We start from the raw sequence: 13,830 nt of genomic DNA, 5'->3' as shown, positions 1-13,830 counted from the left end.
CAAATTTCTCATGGAGGCTCCACTGGGGGACTTGGGAAGGTTATTACAAATAGCATTTTTCTCAGAATATACCTCTAAAATATATACAGTAATGGGTTTCATAAGGCTCATTTTAAAAAGTATAACATTCCTTAATTAAACTGAAGGGAAAATGCCAACACAAAACTTGGTGGGAAGAATTTTGCTGAAAGGGGCAGCAAGACAATATTGCGGTCAAATGGCCTGCTTTGTGACTGGGATCAAGGACTAGAACACTAAAAGCAGGAATTCTTTACCTGGAGTTTTTGGATTCACTCAGCCCATGGTTCTCAGGCACTGGTGTGCTGGTGAAAAATAAAAGGCTCTACCTCAAACCTCCCCCCCCCAAAAAAAAAAAAAAAACACACACACACACACCCTGATTGTAAATACGCCCTCCACGGGCAATTTCAAGCTACCACTGGTTATCCAGCTCATGGAAGTCCTTAATATTTAACAATGACTTTCAGCAACCAGTAGGAGCCAGTTCCCTCACACCAATGTAAAAAATAATTAATTAATAAATAATTTAAAATGGTGAGGTATAAGCCCCACCTCAAGGAATAACATCAGAATCCCCAGGTAGTTGTGCACACAGGGTTGAAATCCCTGCTCTAAGGGACTGGTCAATGAGCCAATTATCATTTATTCTGCGGAGAGAACCTCAGTGGACTCTTAAGTGCATCCAGGTCCCTCTGAAATTTAGAAACTAGCAGTCTGGGGGGAAATTTGGAAAACATGTTCTTTAGTAACTAATCTTCATTGGTACCCTTTGGTGAACATTGAGCCGTTCAAGGTTTCAGGTGCTGGCAGGTCCTTGTCATATAGAGACTCCCTTGTATTTAAGAGCAGATCACCTTAGTGTTAGCTGAGCAGACGGTGAATGTGGCATCCTGCTATGGACATGAAATAGCCTCAGGAATTAACCACAACTCTCTGGGTAAATGGCCACTTCGCCTCTCTCAGAAGGAGTTTTAGCTTTTTTTTTTTTTGAAAACCATGAAATGCTATGTGTTTCAGCATTTTAAAGAATATGTGCTCAGTCCCTAAAACCCTACCTCACGGAGCATAGCTGAGGACAATAGGCCTGGAAAAATTAAAAGCATCTATTACCCATAAAACCCATGTAACTGTATTAGTCATGCTCCCTTGGAACATGTGGCTTCACGCAGCATAGACGGCTGGAGAATGCACCATGTTCAATTAATTTCAGAAGGTATCATCAAGCAACTACATAAATTCCGCTGATATGCAGAATTAGTGGCTATCGATAAATGTCTGCTCGAATACTCTTGTAGCTTTAGAAAAGCTGAAAGTAAGCCTGCACTCCTGGGTTATGAGAACAAAATCATCTCATTGATTACAGGAACAAGAGTACCTTTCCGCTTTTTCTCGGGGTGGGGGTAGGATCATAGCCAGGGTGCCAGCTGCTGGACACCGTTGTCGGGGTTTTACTAGGGTACCTTGGACACGAAACCTGTGCCAACAGGACCATTTCCAGACCTGACGGCCTGGTGGGCTAGACTGTCTGATTTCATCAGGATTATTTGGGACTTGAGGTGAACCTGTAGAGGCGGGCCTTAGGGACAGACGGAGGAAGACGGCAGGTGAACCATAGGCCAAGTCTTCCTGTCTTCTTTTGAGGTTGAATTCAGAAATACAGGTGGCTAGAAACTTTTTTTTTCTTTCCTCCTTTTGAATCTTAATCATGAAGCCTAAATAGGATATATTCTTTCATAGAAAATTTGCAATAAGGGAGGCTACATCACAGATGTTTCAGGCACATGTTAAACCTTTTGTAAATGTTACAACATGAAATTCTCAGTGCAGAATTATGAGGTCATTTTTATTACTATTTTATGAATAAGGGATGTTAGGTCTACCCTAACACATTAGGTCACAGAGCCAGTGATATACATAAACTAAGACTTGAATTGATGGAAAGGACACTTTGCAGAATATTTCACGATCATGGAATCAGAAGACTTGGGTTTAAGAGCCAGCTCTATTTTATGACCTGGGGTAAAGTCTCTCCACCTCAATTTCCTCCTCCATTGACAACCAACATGCTCAAATCTGTACTCTCCACCTCAGGGGTTATTGAGGATGTTTTCATTCATTCAGCTGAACTCCGGAGAGATGGTACTAGCTGCCGGAATACAATGCAGATAAAACACACATGGTCTCACAGTAAATCTTGGCCTGGTAGAGGAAAGAGGCAGGTGCATAATTGATTGCAATACAAGGTCATAATGGCTGTAGTTACACTTGTGAAACGGGCACCACGGAAGTACAGGATAGTTTACCTGAGCAGGTACCTGTAGTTGGGTGAGGTGCGGAATTCTCGGGAATGTTAAAAGATGGTGTTTAAGTTGCCTTGATGGATAAACAGACATTTTTCATATTTACCAAGAAAAGGGCCATGTCATGGGTGCATAGTTAAGTGTCAGGTTCTAGGATTTGGTGAACTGGACAGGTGAGGCAGCCATCCTAGAGTCTGGTGAAGGAGGCAGGCATTCCCCGAGGAATCACCAAACGAATGTACACTAAACGGTGGCTGATGGCTGCAGAGCTAGGTACATGGTGCCAAGGAAGCACATATAGCTCTGGAGGTCACATTTGGCTTCCCTAAGGAAGAAGCAGTTGAGAGGTAGCTGCTGGATGGACAGGCAGAGGGGCCGGGAAGAATACTGCAGAGAGGCAGGCAGGCAGGCGGCGGCAGGTTGAATGGGAAACAGGGTTGTGTAGCTGAGAGGGAGGGGAGCACGGAGCAGTGAGCCGGCCGGGGAGAGAGGGCCAGATTGAGCAGGGGATCCTCCACCTAGTAGGATGAGAACAGGTTTTCTCATTATCCTAAAGTTCAAAGTTTAAAAGAGGCCATCAAGGTTTTGTTTTGTTTTGTTTTATTTAGAGAGAGAGGAAGAGAGAGAGAGCCATTGTTTGTTGTTCCACCTATATATGCATCCATTGGGTAATTCTTTTTAAAAAAAACAAACACATTTTATTGATTTGTTTACAGAGAGGAAAGGAGAGGAATAGAGAGCTAGAAACATTGATGAGAGAGAAACATCGATCGGTTGCCTCCTGCACAGCTCCTCCTGGAGATGTGCCCGCAACCAAGGTACATGGCCTTGACTGGAATCGAACCTGGGACCCTTCAGTCCAAAGGCTGACGCTCTATCCACTGAGCCAAACTGGTTAGGGCCCATTGGGTAATTCTTTAATGTGCCCTGAGTGATCGAACCCGCAACCTAGGTGTATCGGGACAGTGCTCTAACCCAATGAGCCACCTGGCCAGGGTCAAATCAGGGTTTAAGCAAGAGTGTGTTGTTTTCAGGTTTCTATTTCTTACAAGGGTTTTGCAGCTGCTGTGTGCCAATGGGTCTCGGCCAGGCAAGGGTGGCTCCTGGGGGAGGAGTCCAGGTGAGGTTGGTGGTACCTTGGTGGTGGAGAAGGGGGTGGATTCAAGAACTATTCAGGAGTAAAAGCAGCAGAACATGGCATTTGTTGGGTATGGTGATGAGGGAGAGAGAGGTTTCAAAGATGAAAAAAATACTTGCTTGCAGTATTTGATCTGTGAGGGAAGCAACAGGAATCAAGAGTAGAAAAGCACGTGGGTACCAGTATTGAAAAACATCTTTATTGCTCAGAAAAAAAACAAAAGTAGATAATCCATTACTGTGTCAGTTGTCTAGAGCAGCATGATATAACGGCTAAGAAAAAGGTCTTCAGCATTAGACAATTGTAGTTCCTTAAATAGATTAACCCCCAGCTTCCTTCTCTGTCAGAGGAGGAGGGATATAGCACCTGCTTATAGAATTGCTATTATATCACACGAGACAATATGTGTAAAGCTTTTAATACTGAGTACATGTGTACTAAGTAGTTGATACATGTTGGCTATTATTACGTGCCTTTTCATTCATCCAGCAAATATTTATTAAATGACTATTGTGTGCCAAGCTAGTTACTGGGGAATGTGATCCCTGTTCTTCAAGAACTTGCAGCCCACTGGATGAGATGGGCATTTTCAAAAAATCATACAAATCTATATGTACTTACAGACGGTACAGACCGCTGTGATGGGAAAATTACAAATCCTGTGAGACTTTATTCTTTAGTCAGGGACCATACACTTGGAGGCCTGAAGCGTAAGGGAAACAAAGTGGGAGAAGTAGCCTGATACATAGGGGGGAATGAGACCCACGGCAAACTGGACGAGGCTCTCAAATTCGAAATCTTTGAAAACACTGAGCTGGACTAACGAAACACTCATGTAACAGAGACAGAGAAGCATTTTGAAGAGGAAAGTTGGGTTAGATTTGCTTTTAGAAAGTTTCTTCTGAGAGTGGCATGGGGGGTTGAGAGAGTGAGGAGAGGAACGAGGTAGGGTCCAGTGGGGAGGGGCTGACATGATCTGGGCTAGAGGACTCAAGATCTGAACGGAGGCTGAGACTGGGCGTGAGGAGGAGAGAGAGGGACTGGAGACACTGGACTCAAGAGGGGAGGCACATATTTCAAAATACATTTTGAAAAGTAAAGCCTACATAAATTAAAAGAAGGATCCTTTGACATGATGCTACCACTGTTCCTTCACTCAGCATATTTTTTACTGATCCAGGCACTGCTGGTTAAAAGTGGCAAGCAAGGCACTCATGAAACTTATGTCTCATTGGCTATCGTGAAACAAATTTAATAAAAGTTTAAGAATAAGATAGGAGACAGTTCCTAGGATAAATGACTGCCTCATGGGACAGGATTGTAGGAAATTGTTGTAAAGAAATCAACCTTCCCCCACGTCCCCAAAACTCACACTAATTCTCTGGTCTCTCTGGGGCTCAGCTTATACGTGAGACCCTTTCTGTAAGGTCCTTCCTACATACGGTAACTCAGATGGATTTCAAGTCCAACCCGCAATATCCTGAATTCGTGCTAGAGGGTCAGCGTGAGGCTGTTGGGCTTTAGACTGTTCCTCTCCAAGGAAATCAGAGTCATCACAGCACAGGTGGAATATGCTTTCATCCATGTGGTGTTTTTATTTATATATGTGTATATATACTTTTTTTTTTTAACAGGTGGTTACAAACAGGGATACACAAGAAACTCTCCTCTGCATGGCCTGTGTATTTGAAGTTTCAAATAGTGAACATGGAGCACAGCATCATATTTACAGGCTTGTAAAGGACTGAACATGGTTATTTATATATATAGATATCTGTATATATATACACACACACATATGTGCACACACACACACTCTCCATTTTCAAACGACTGACTGTAAACCTCCCCATGCAGCGGGGGGGGTGCCCTGGCCCTGCGGTCACCCTACTTTTCTAAGTCCTGTTTGAGTGAAGTCATTTTTCCATGTGTTCATACTATCATCGTAGCTGTGAAGTTCTGGTACAGTTGTAAAAAGAGAAATCGAGTTGTTCCTCTGTGTCCCTCAGATCTGCAGCCCACAGTTCCTCGGGAAAGGTGAACCCTAGAACCCGTCTCTGCCCACAGAGGCCTGTTTCTAATTGTGGTAGTAAATATTCAGACAGAGCATTTGCCGTGGGACATTTACAGCCTTTATACAAATGTATTTAGTTTTCTTTCTTTTTTTCCAACATAAAATTCTTGTTTTAAGATACAAGTAAAATTAATCTTTAAATATAAATGTAAATTTAGTATACAACACTAAGAATCTTTAGACTTATCTTTGTAACTAATTAGGGTGGAAGTTATGAAAGAATGTAATTCACTAAATTATTTTTTAAAACTTTCCTTTCATTTTGAAACCAAATGTTAAAATATAGCCTTAAGAAATGCTTGGTAGAAATATCCTAATGAGAAAAATTTGTACTTTTTTCACAAGGTTAAAACTAATCTCCTAATCCATTAAACGCTTGAACAGGTATTACAAAGGAAGAAAACTTCACCCCTTATTCTTAACATATATAGTATATTTAAAAATATAAAATTGTATTGTACTAATGTGATGATTGATTATTTAATGAAAAAGAAAAGATGGCTCTTTTTGCAATAAGTAGATAAATACTGAAAATCTAAACTTACAATGTTTATAGTCTTGTGTGTGCAGTTATATTTTATATGGACAACCAAATTTTTTTTATTAAGATGAGTAAATATTTGAACCACTGAAATTTAATAACAAAATATTTTAATTGGCATGAATACTGCACTGTGAGCTACAAAGTATAGAAAATCCTGTGGCTGGGAGAAAATTTCATCAACCAAACAAGGAAAAGGCTCATCAGTTTTAGCATCTCTGCTCCCCCGAAATTGGCAAGCATCCTCACTAGCCTGTGGATAAATAGTTTATTTCTGGTGATCCAATAGGCCTATTAACCTGCTATAACTATATGTATATGTATGTGTCTGTGAGTACATATACATATATAGCTATTCAACACGTATTTATTGCACACCTCGTTAGTGCCACTAAGTTTGCTAGGTGCTGATGTGTATGTATATTTCAATCTGTCTCTATAGCTCTAGATATATTCTCTAAGGACATCCATTTTCTTCTCTCTCAGTAAGTCACAGTACTTGTTTGACCGAGGTTTAAGAGGCCCACCCTATTTATCTCTGACCTTTCAAACAGGCTCATGTGGGAGGTTCTCTTCTCAGGAGAGATTTAACTGATCAGCCCAGATATTCCAAAGCTTGGCCCAGGCAGACTTGGTGTGATGTAGCCACATGCATCTCTTTCTACAGGGCTTCCTTGGTAAACACCCACAAGGACACACCCCCAACGTCCCAGAAGAAAGTGACATTTTTATAAATGTTGGGAGCATGCTAACACAATAGAATGTGAAATAAGTTTTCTAAGATGTGAAACATATCAAGACCTTTTCATCAAGCCAGAAAATAAAAACTTTGTTCTGTCCCAGCCAAGTAACTTATATACCCCCTTCCTGTCTCCCTGTCCGCTCTGACCCTGCTTGCACACTGGTTAGGATCTGGTGGTCTTGAGCATGAGGGTGTGCCAGGCTGGTGACCAACAGAACACTGGACCACACCTGGATTCTTCCAGACTCCTACAACAGGTTCACTGGGAAGACCAGAGGGGAAAGTGCAAAACCTTCCCCATTTGGAATTCACAGCCCTTAAGGAAACCAGTAGGAGGGCGCCCATCTTCTCTCCATAAAGAGACTGCCTTTTGTCCCCTGATTCCCAATGGGCCCTTGAAAGATTGCCCCCATTGTCTGCTCTTCCTTCGGGTCTTCAGCCCAAGCACTGAAACTTCTTCTAGTGGTCATCCATCCGAGGGATGTTGCTTTTGCTCCTGTCTCTTTTATTTTTCCTCAAGGGAACCCACACTCTTCCAGGAGCAGGACCCTAGAACTAAAGGCATGCAAGTGATGCATGTGGCTTAAGGCCAGGCCATCCCAGAGCTCCGGGGAGAGAGGTAGCACAAATGGACCCCAGGAGACCCGCCAGAGGATAGTTCTATTGGCTGCAGAGAAGGGCATCCCTGGTCACCGACTCCGGGTCAGGCCGGGCCCTCTGCTGCTTCACCGCCAGTGTCCTCCTCCAAACCCTTTTTTAGTTGAATTTGGGGGGGCTTACATAAACAACCCTGAGGCTTACGTTTTGCTCTTAAATCTTTCTGCTTTATATCTTTTGCTCTAAGATGTTTTAAAGTTATTTCTTGTCTTATTCTTCTCAAGTTTTCTCCAGAGCAGATCTTTTCCCTCTCGTATCCACAGGTCCCGTCATCCAAGCCCTCAGCCCTCTCTCCATCTCTCCCAGATTAGACCCTGGGGTGGCATTTGTGTCAGATCGAATCTGAGTCTGTCTTTGGTCTTTAGCCCTTTGTGGCCGTATTCTCCCTCTTGGAAAGCTCTCTGCACCATAAAGAGTCTTTCCAGAGCACGGCCCTCACTGCTCTCCCCGGTGCTCTGTCCCCTGGTGACTCTCTGCTGCCAGGTGTGATTCAGAGACATTGCGTGCTGTCACTGGAGAATTTGGAGGCCAAATTGTCACCCCTAAGCAGGGGGTAGCTGAAGAACCGGCTGCTGGTCTGTTGCCATTCTTTTCCACCTATGAAAAATCAGGACTTCTTCAAGAACATGTCCCAGAATCCCAGAATGTCCCAACTGCCTGTGTCAACCTCAACATGGTTGACGTTTCATACCAGGTAATCCTTTACTGTGCAGGGCTGTCTGTGCATTAGAGGAGGTGTCACAGCTTCCCTGGCCTCTGTTCACTAGGTACCAGTAGCACCTCTTCCCTCAGTTATTACAACCCAGAATGTCTTCAGCCATCACCAGTGTCCCATGGGCACAGAATCGCCTCTAATTGGGAATCACTGTCCTAGACCGCACAGGTCCCACAGACCATGTTTTACCCTGCGATAAACTCTCTCCTGGTGTCAGAAGGCAGGTAGGAATCGTATACAAGTGACATTGTGGCCATGCTTCTTCCAGTTTCAGAACTTCTATTTCACACGTCTCTCTTGCCACAAGCATTTACGCTTCTTCTGTTGGTCACCCATGTTAGGGATGTTGCTCCTGTCTCTTGCATTCTTTCCCTCCTGCCAGGGGAAGCCGGGAACAGCTGGTCACGATCATCCCAACGATCAAAGAGCATTTCTAATTGATCTTCAATCCTTGGTTTACCGGATTTAAAAAACACACAGCTATTTTCATTATTTCTCATAAGCTCATGGGTCTTGTTATCAAACCTTCCGTCGTTTGGGTAGATTCCTTCTGCTTTCCTGCCTGTTTGTATCTGCAGAAGCCTCGGGAACATGTCTTTTCACCTTTAGGGATGGAGGGAGGGGATCCATCCCAGGAGGGGGCTGATAGAAGTTCTTGTTTATTGAGCTAAAAGAGGGTACAGTCTGCTCTCCTTCACTGTGTGGACGAGGAAGTTGAGGCTCTCACACTCCTGCCACTTACTCTTCGGCCTCTTCTGGTGGAAGTGGTTCCTCTTTGGTGCTCATGCTTAAACGACCCCCACAGATGTGTGGACGGGGTCCCTTCAGCAGAGAGGGGGAGGAAGAAGCCCCCTGCCAGAGCCACAGCATCGTCCCAGGTGGCTGCTGCTTGATGGGGTAGTCGGAGGTCACCACAAGCAGATAGGCAAGCTGATGAGCCTTTTTGCTTCCTCTGAGTTCAGTTCACCTGCCACAGGCTCAAAGTTCCCATTGCTAAGCATCCCGGCAGCCAAGTCCCGCACTCAGGCCAGCCAAACGCAGGCCCCGTTCCAAGCACTTGGTAGGCAAGTCCCCAGATGACTTGAAAACCCAAGTCTTTCAGTTTCAATACTGTAGTGGCTTCAGCAGTTTGTTTTTGTATAACCATAAATTATTTTCAGTCACGAGACAACAGTCAGTTTTACAAACCAGGTACATATCATTGGTATGATTTTGTATATGCTCTGGTACACTGTCTATGTCCTAACGAAGGGAGAACCAGTCTCGTTGGTCCGTGTTCTCACGGATGACCTTGAGAGGACATGTCTGCACCGCTCACGTCTTTATGTTGCTGTGTCTGCGGCAAAGCCCTGCCCCTGTTGTTTCTGAAAAGCCTTAAATCTCTGAGATGTCGCGTGTAGGGTGTGCAGTGTAAAAGGCTGCCTCGGAACTGTGAGCCCTTTTGTAAGCTGGAAGCATTTCTCTTACTACTGTTACTCTTTTTAGGAAGTTTTAAATTCAGAGCTGCCAAAGCGTTCCAGTAAGCAGTGCCTTAGTGATACATTAGTCGCGCCGCCAGCCTTGTCTTACACCTGTTCTCAGTGCCCATTGACTAATTGGCCCTGTATTTAAAACAGAACAAGCAAAAATTGTTTCCCTTTTGTTTATTAAGCCCATTTTTCTCCAGTTCTACAAGAAACTGGCTACTTGGTCAACAATCGGAAACTGAACGTAAGTCAGTCCTCTGACCAGACTCTCAAATGTAGATACCAAAACAAAAGGTTTTTGCAACTTCATAGTTGACTATGAAAAAGCAAATTGTACTTTTTAATGTTGCCTTTTAAATTCACGACCAAATACTTAGCTATTTGTGAATCTTCTGCACTCCAGCATGAAAGTGCCTTTGGTTTGAGATTCCAGCTTAGAAAAGTGCTGCCATAATAACGATCACTTGTAGAGAGACCAAAAATATATTGAGATCACCGTAATGCCTTTGGTTTACCGGGATAAGTAACCAGCCACAGGCCTCTGTCTGCAAGAGCACGACGTGGATCCCGCCTGCTGGGAGTCTGTCTGCCGTGGGAGAGCCCCTGCCACCGTCCACCAGGAGCACGCTGCCGCAGGAGGGACCCAGGAACTGCTGTGTTTGTGTGTGCCAATGACCCTGGTGTCATCTCCACTCGTCCCCCAGCCCTGCACCCCCCGGGAGGGGGCATCCACACCAACAGCAGACTCTCGGCCAGTGGATAGATTCCATGTTCCGTCTCTGCGGAGGCTTTTTGTCCATTCAGACGACCGTGCGCACTTCTGTGTTTTACACAACAATACCATTTTGCAAGTTGGAAGCCTCAAACTGAGATGACAGTGCAGAACAAAAGTGAGTTAGGGTCATGACAAGTGAAGTGTTCTTAGGGCAAAAATATTGACTCTGAGTGTCTTGTCTGACTGTGCTATGAGAAACTTCCAAAGAGCACCATTCACAATTCGGCGTTTTCAAAGAAGGTTCCAGCCCTCAAAGGGGCCGTTCTTTACAGTCCGTATTGGCTTTTATCAAAACCTTGTGTACATTGGGAAAGCTGATAGAGGTGAGGAAGAGGAGAGAGAAGGACAAGAAGGCAAACGCACTAGCCAAACAAGGAAAAAAGATGTTTCTTTATCAGTTTAGACTTAAAAATGACATCAGACGTCTTTGAAAGTTAGCCTCTGAACTCTCAATGCATGTGTTCCGTCCGTCTCTACCTGGTGTCTTTAAGAATATACCCTCTCTGGGCTCTGAAATTTCAGGAGTGCTTTCTTTCCACCAAGTTGTGAGTATTTCTAGAAATTTCTACAAGGAAAAAAAAAATCAAATGAAAAGGAAAATTACCGCAGATTCTAGTTAGCTGCTTGAATTCAGGCCCTCCCTGTCACTGTACTTATACCAACAGCCTGGAAGAAGTTAGTCAAATCCCCATTTCCTCTTCTCTTTTCAAGTGTCACTGCGCTTTGTTTGGCAATAGTTTTCTCTCAGAAACTCATTGCTTAGACTGTTAAGAATGAAGGTTTTGTGTTTAAAATGTATTGCATCGCAAAGGATAGTTTCACCGAAGTCATGCACCATTAAATAAGATGAAATATTTGTATTTATTGTCCAACTTCTTAAGCCGTAACTTGCTTAATTCTCTGTGAATCTGCATATGCGTTGAGTCAGTCACATGCCACACTACATGTTAGTATTTGAAACGGCATTCATGTTCCCCCCTCATTCATCCTTCAATGGGGTCCGATTCCAGTGGGTCCCACCGGTCTGGTTGGCCCTCTTTCCTCTGGCTCCCGCCATGAGATCATTTCCCCTCCCCCTTTCTCTAAGAGAAGCTGAAAGAATCGAGGCGTAAATCAATTGGAAACCAGTCTTTGATTTCCTTTCCTTTTTTGCATCAGCCATTTTTTTGTGTGTGATTAGTTTCACTGTGTAAATTAGGTACTAACTGCACTTCTTTAAAAACAATCTCCCTGTTACCTCCTTGAAAGATTTACTTCTGTAGGCCTTTCTTCAATAGGCTCATGACTGCAGATAAAGAAAAACTAAAAACAAAAACAGTACGTGCCTGAAAAACAACAACAAAAACATTTTTGTAACATTGAAAATAAACAAAACCTGAATAGCCTTTAATTCCTTAATATGCTTAAATGTTATGTAAATCGGTTTTTGCCACGTGTGTTTGTTCACATTCTAAATGACTTATTGGGGTTCTCACAGTCTGTGTCTTCATGTCACGTGTATAAAATGGGCTTGTGACGTAAGCGTTTCATCTGGTCAGTGGTCCCTTCGATATTGTACTGCTGCTGGGAGTGGGCTGTGGAACCTGCCTTCGGGTACTAAGGTTCCTCTTGGGGAGATTGGAGAGATTGGGGGGTGGGGGTGGGCAAATTCTCACACACATTTTCTTAACCTATTTGCAGAAACTCTCAAAAGGCGTTTGGTTAAACCTCTTGGCAGTACAGTATTCTCGTATTTGTTAACGTCTGTGTTTAGGTACTGGTACCTTTTTGTTTAAAAATGTTCTAAGTGTTGGCTTTAAAGTGAATTTATCTTTAGTATGATAGTTATATGAAAATTATAGGGTTTGTGTGCAGAGAATTTTTTTATAAAGTGCTTTGTAAAAAAAAAATGTATTCTAGCTTTCGCGGTACATATGTGTGATAACTTTAATATCCATGACAGTTAAGTGCAATTATTTCATCACTCTAAAAATGCTATTTTTGTGTCAGTTCCTGCAGGTGTTTTCATGTCTTTGCAAAGTGACACATTTTGATGCCTTCTTGATAAAGTGGTAGACATTTTGTAGCTTTCTAGAAACTTTGTATTCATACGGTATCAATGAAAAATAAAGAAAATGAAAGTGTGGGTCACCTTTTTTATCTGCAAAAGTGTATGTTGTTGAAAATGAACTACGCTTTCTGTGTTGTGGGTGCTCATAGGAAGGACAGAGAGAAGAAGGTTGAGACCACGAGCCCTTGACAGTGTCCACCAGGCTCAGTATTAGAATGTCAGGTGTTATGTCTAGCCGGGTTTCTTTTTTTTTAAATATGTTTTTATTGATTTGAGAGAGAGAGGAAGGGAGAAGATAGAAACATCCATTGGCTACCTCCTGCACACCCCCTACTGGGGGTCAGAGTCCACAACACGGGCATGTGTAGGAAATGAACCATGACCTCTTGGTTCCTAGGTTGACACTCTAACGCCTGAGCCATACTGGCTGGACTAGCCATGTTTCTTTCATTTATTTTTATTTTTATTTATTTTTTTGCAACAGAGGTCAGCTTTTATTGAATGTGTTACAAAAGAGGTTTAGTCAGAGAGACCAAAGCCTATGTCATCATCAGGTTCCTCAGATTCTTCTTTCTTTGCTTCCACTTTTCTCAGCTGGGGCAGCAGCGGTGGAGAGGCAGGGCCTCCTGCTGGTGCAGCACTAGCTTCAGGGGCAGGTCCCTCAGCCCCTACATTGCAGATGAGACTCCCAGTGTTGACATTGGCCAGAGCCTTCACAAATAAGCCTGGCCAGAAAGGTTCCACATTTACACCAGCTGCTTTAATGAGGGCATTGATCTTATCCACGTCACTTCGTCGTGCAGGATAAGGGCCGGGTAGATGCAGGCGAGCTACGAGACGGAGGCCTTGGTGCCGGTGAGTGAGAGGCGAGTGTTGCTGGGCGTGGTGCTAGTCACCGGATGAAGTGAGGGCCTCACCCCAAAGTAGCCTTAGCTTCCCTGGAAGAAACCAAGCACCTTACCAGCAGCTGGGGAAAGGGGCTAGCCATGTTTCTTTCAAACATCTACAAGTCAGTCCATCTGTCTGACTGTCTCTCTCTTGCTTCAATAAAATTGACATAAGTTTTGCAAAACAGCTTATCTGTGGATCCCAGGCAACTCTGAGGAACCCTGTACCACGTTCCATGGTACCAGAGCAGGGCCTTAAAGAACCAAAAGGCACACCAGCTCAGCCATTGAGCATTTGTTATTGTGAACCCAACTTGCTGGGCATATGCCAAGAGCCAGGGCCAGAGCAGTCAGGGGGGCCCAGAGGTAAATACAGCATGGCTCTTGCCTGCCTGGTGCTTAATTCTCAGTAGTTGGGCTACATGTTGAGCTGTAACCCCAGGCCCTGTCCTCAGCGTCACCAC

The 13,830-nt window shown here is 43.8% G+C and overlaps 1 protein-coding gene and 1 pseudogene across 5 annotated transcripts in view; one reads left to right on the top strand and one right to left on the bottom strand.

The window, feature by feature from the left end:
• The window catches only part of TEAD1 (TEA domain transcription factor 1), a 252,832-nt gene extending 240,278 nt beyond the window's left edge, over positions 1-12,554 (top strand). For all 4 annotated transcript variants that reach the window (XM_079787220.1, XM_079787221.1, XM_079787218.1 and 1 more), the window contains one exon: positions 5,094-12,554. In XM_079787220.1, the coding sequence (XP_079643346.1) occupies positions 5,094-5,207 (114 nt within the window). In that variant the 3' untranslated portion in view covers positions 5,208-12,554. The remainder of the gene's footprint in view (positions 1-5,093) is intronic.
• Positions 12,555-12,720: 166 nt separating this feature from the next.
• LOC307109403 (large ribosomal subunit protein P1-like) lies at positions 12,721-13,467 on the bottom strand (annotated as a pseudogene). The gene is made up of 2 exons: positions 13,441-13,467; positions 12,721-13,309 (listed from the first exon to the last, which is right to left on the bottom strand). The product of its transcript is annotated as a large ribosomal subunit protein P1-like (transcript).
• Positions 13,468-13,830: the final 363 nt, after the last annotated feature.

Source organism: Cnephaeus nilssonii (assembly GCF_951640355.1).
Source record: "Cnephaeus nilssonii genome assembly, chromosome: 13".
Classification (NCBI taxonomy): Eukaryota; Metazoa; Chordata; class Mammalia; order Chiroptera; family Vespertilionidae; genus Cnephaeus; species Cnephaeus nilssonii.
Note: the sequence above shows the minus strand (reverse complement) of the source record. Positions and strands in the feature narration are given on the sequence as shown.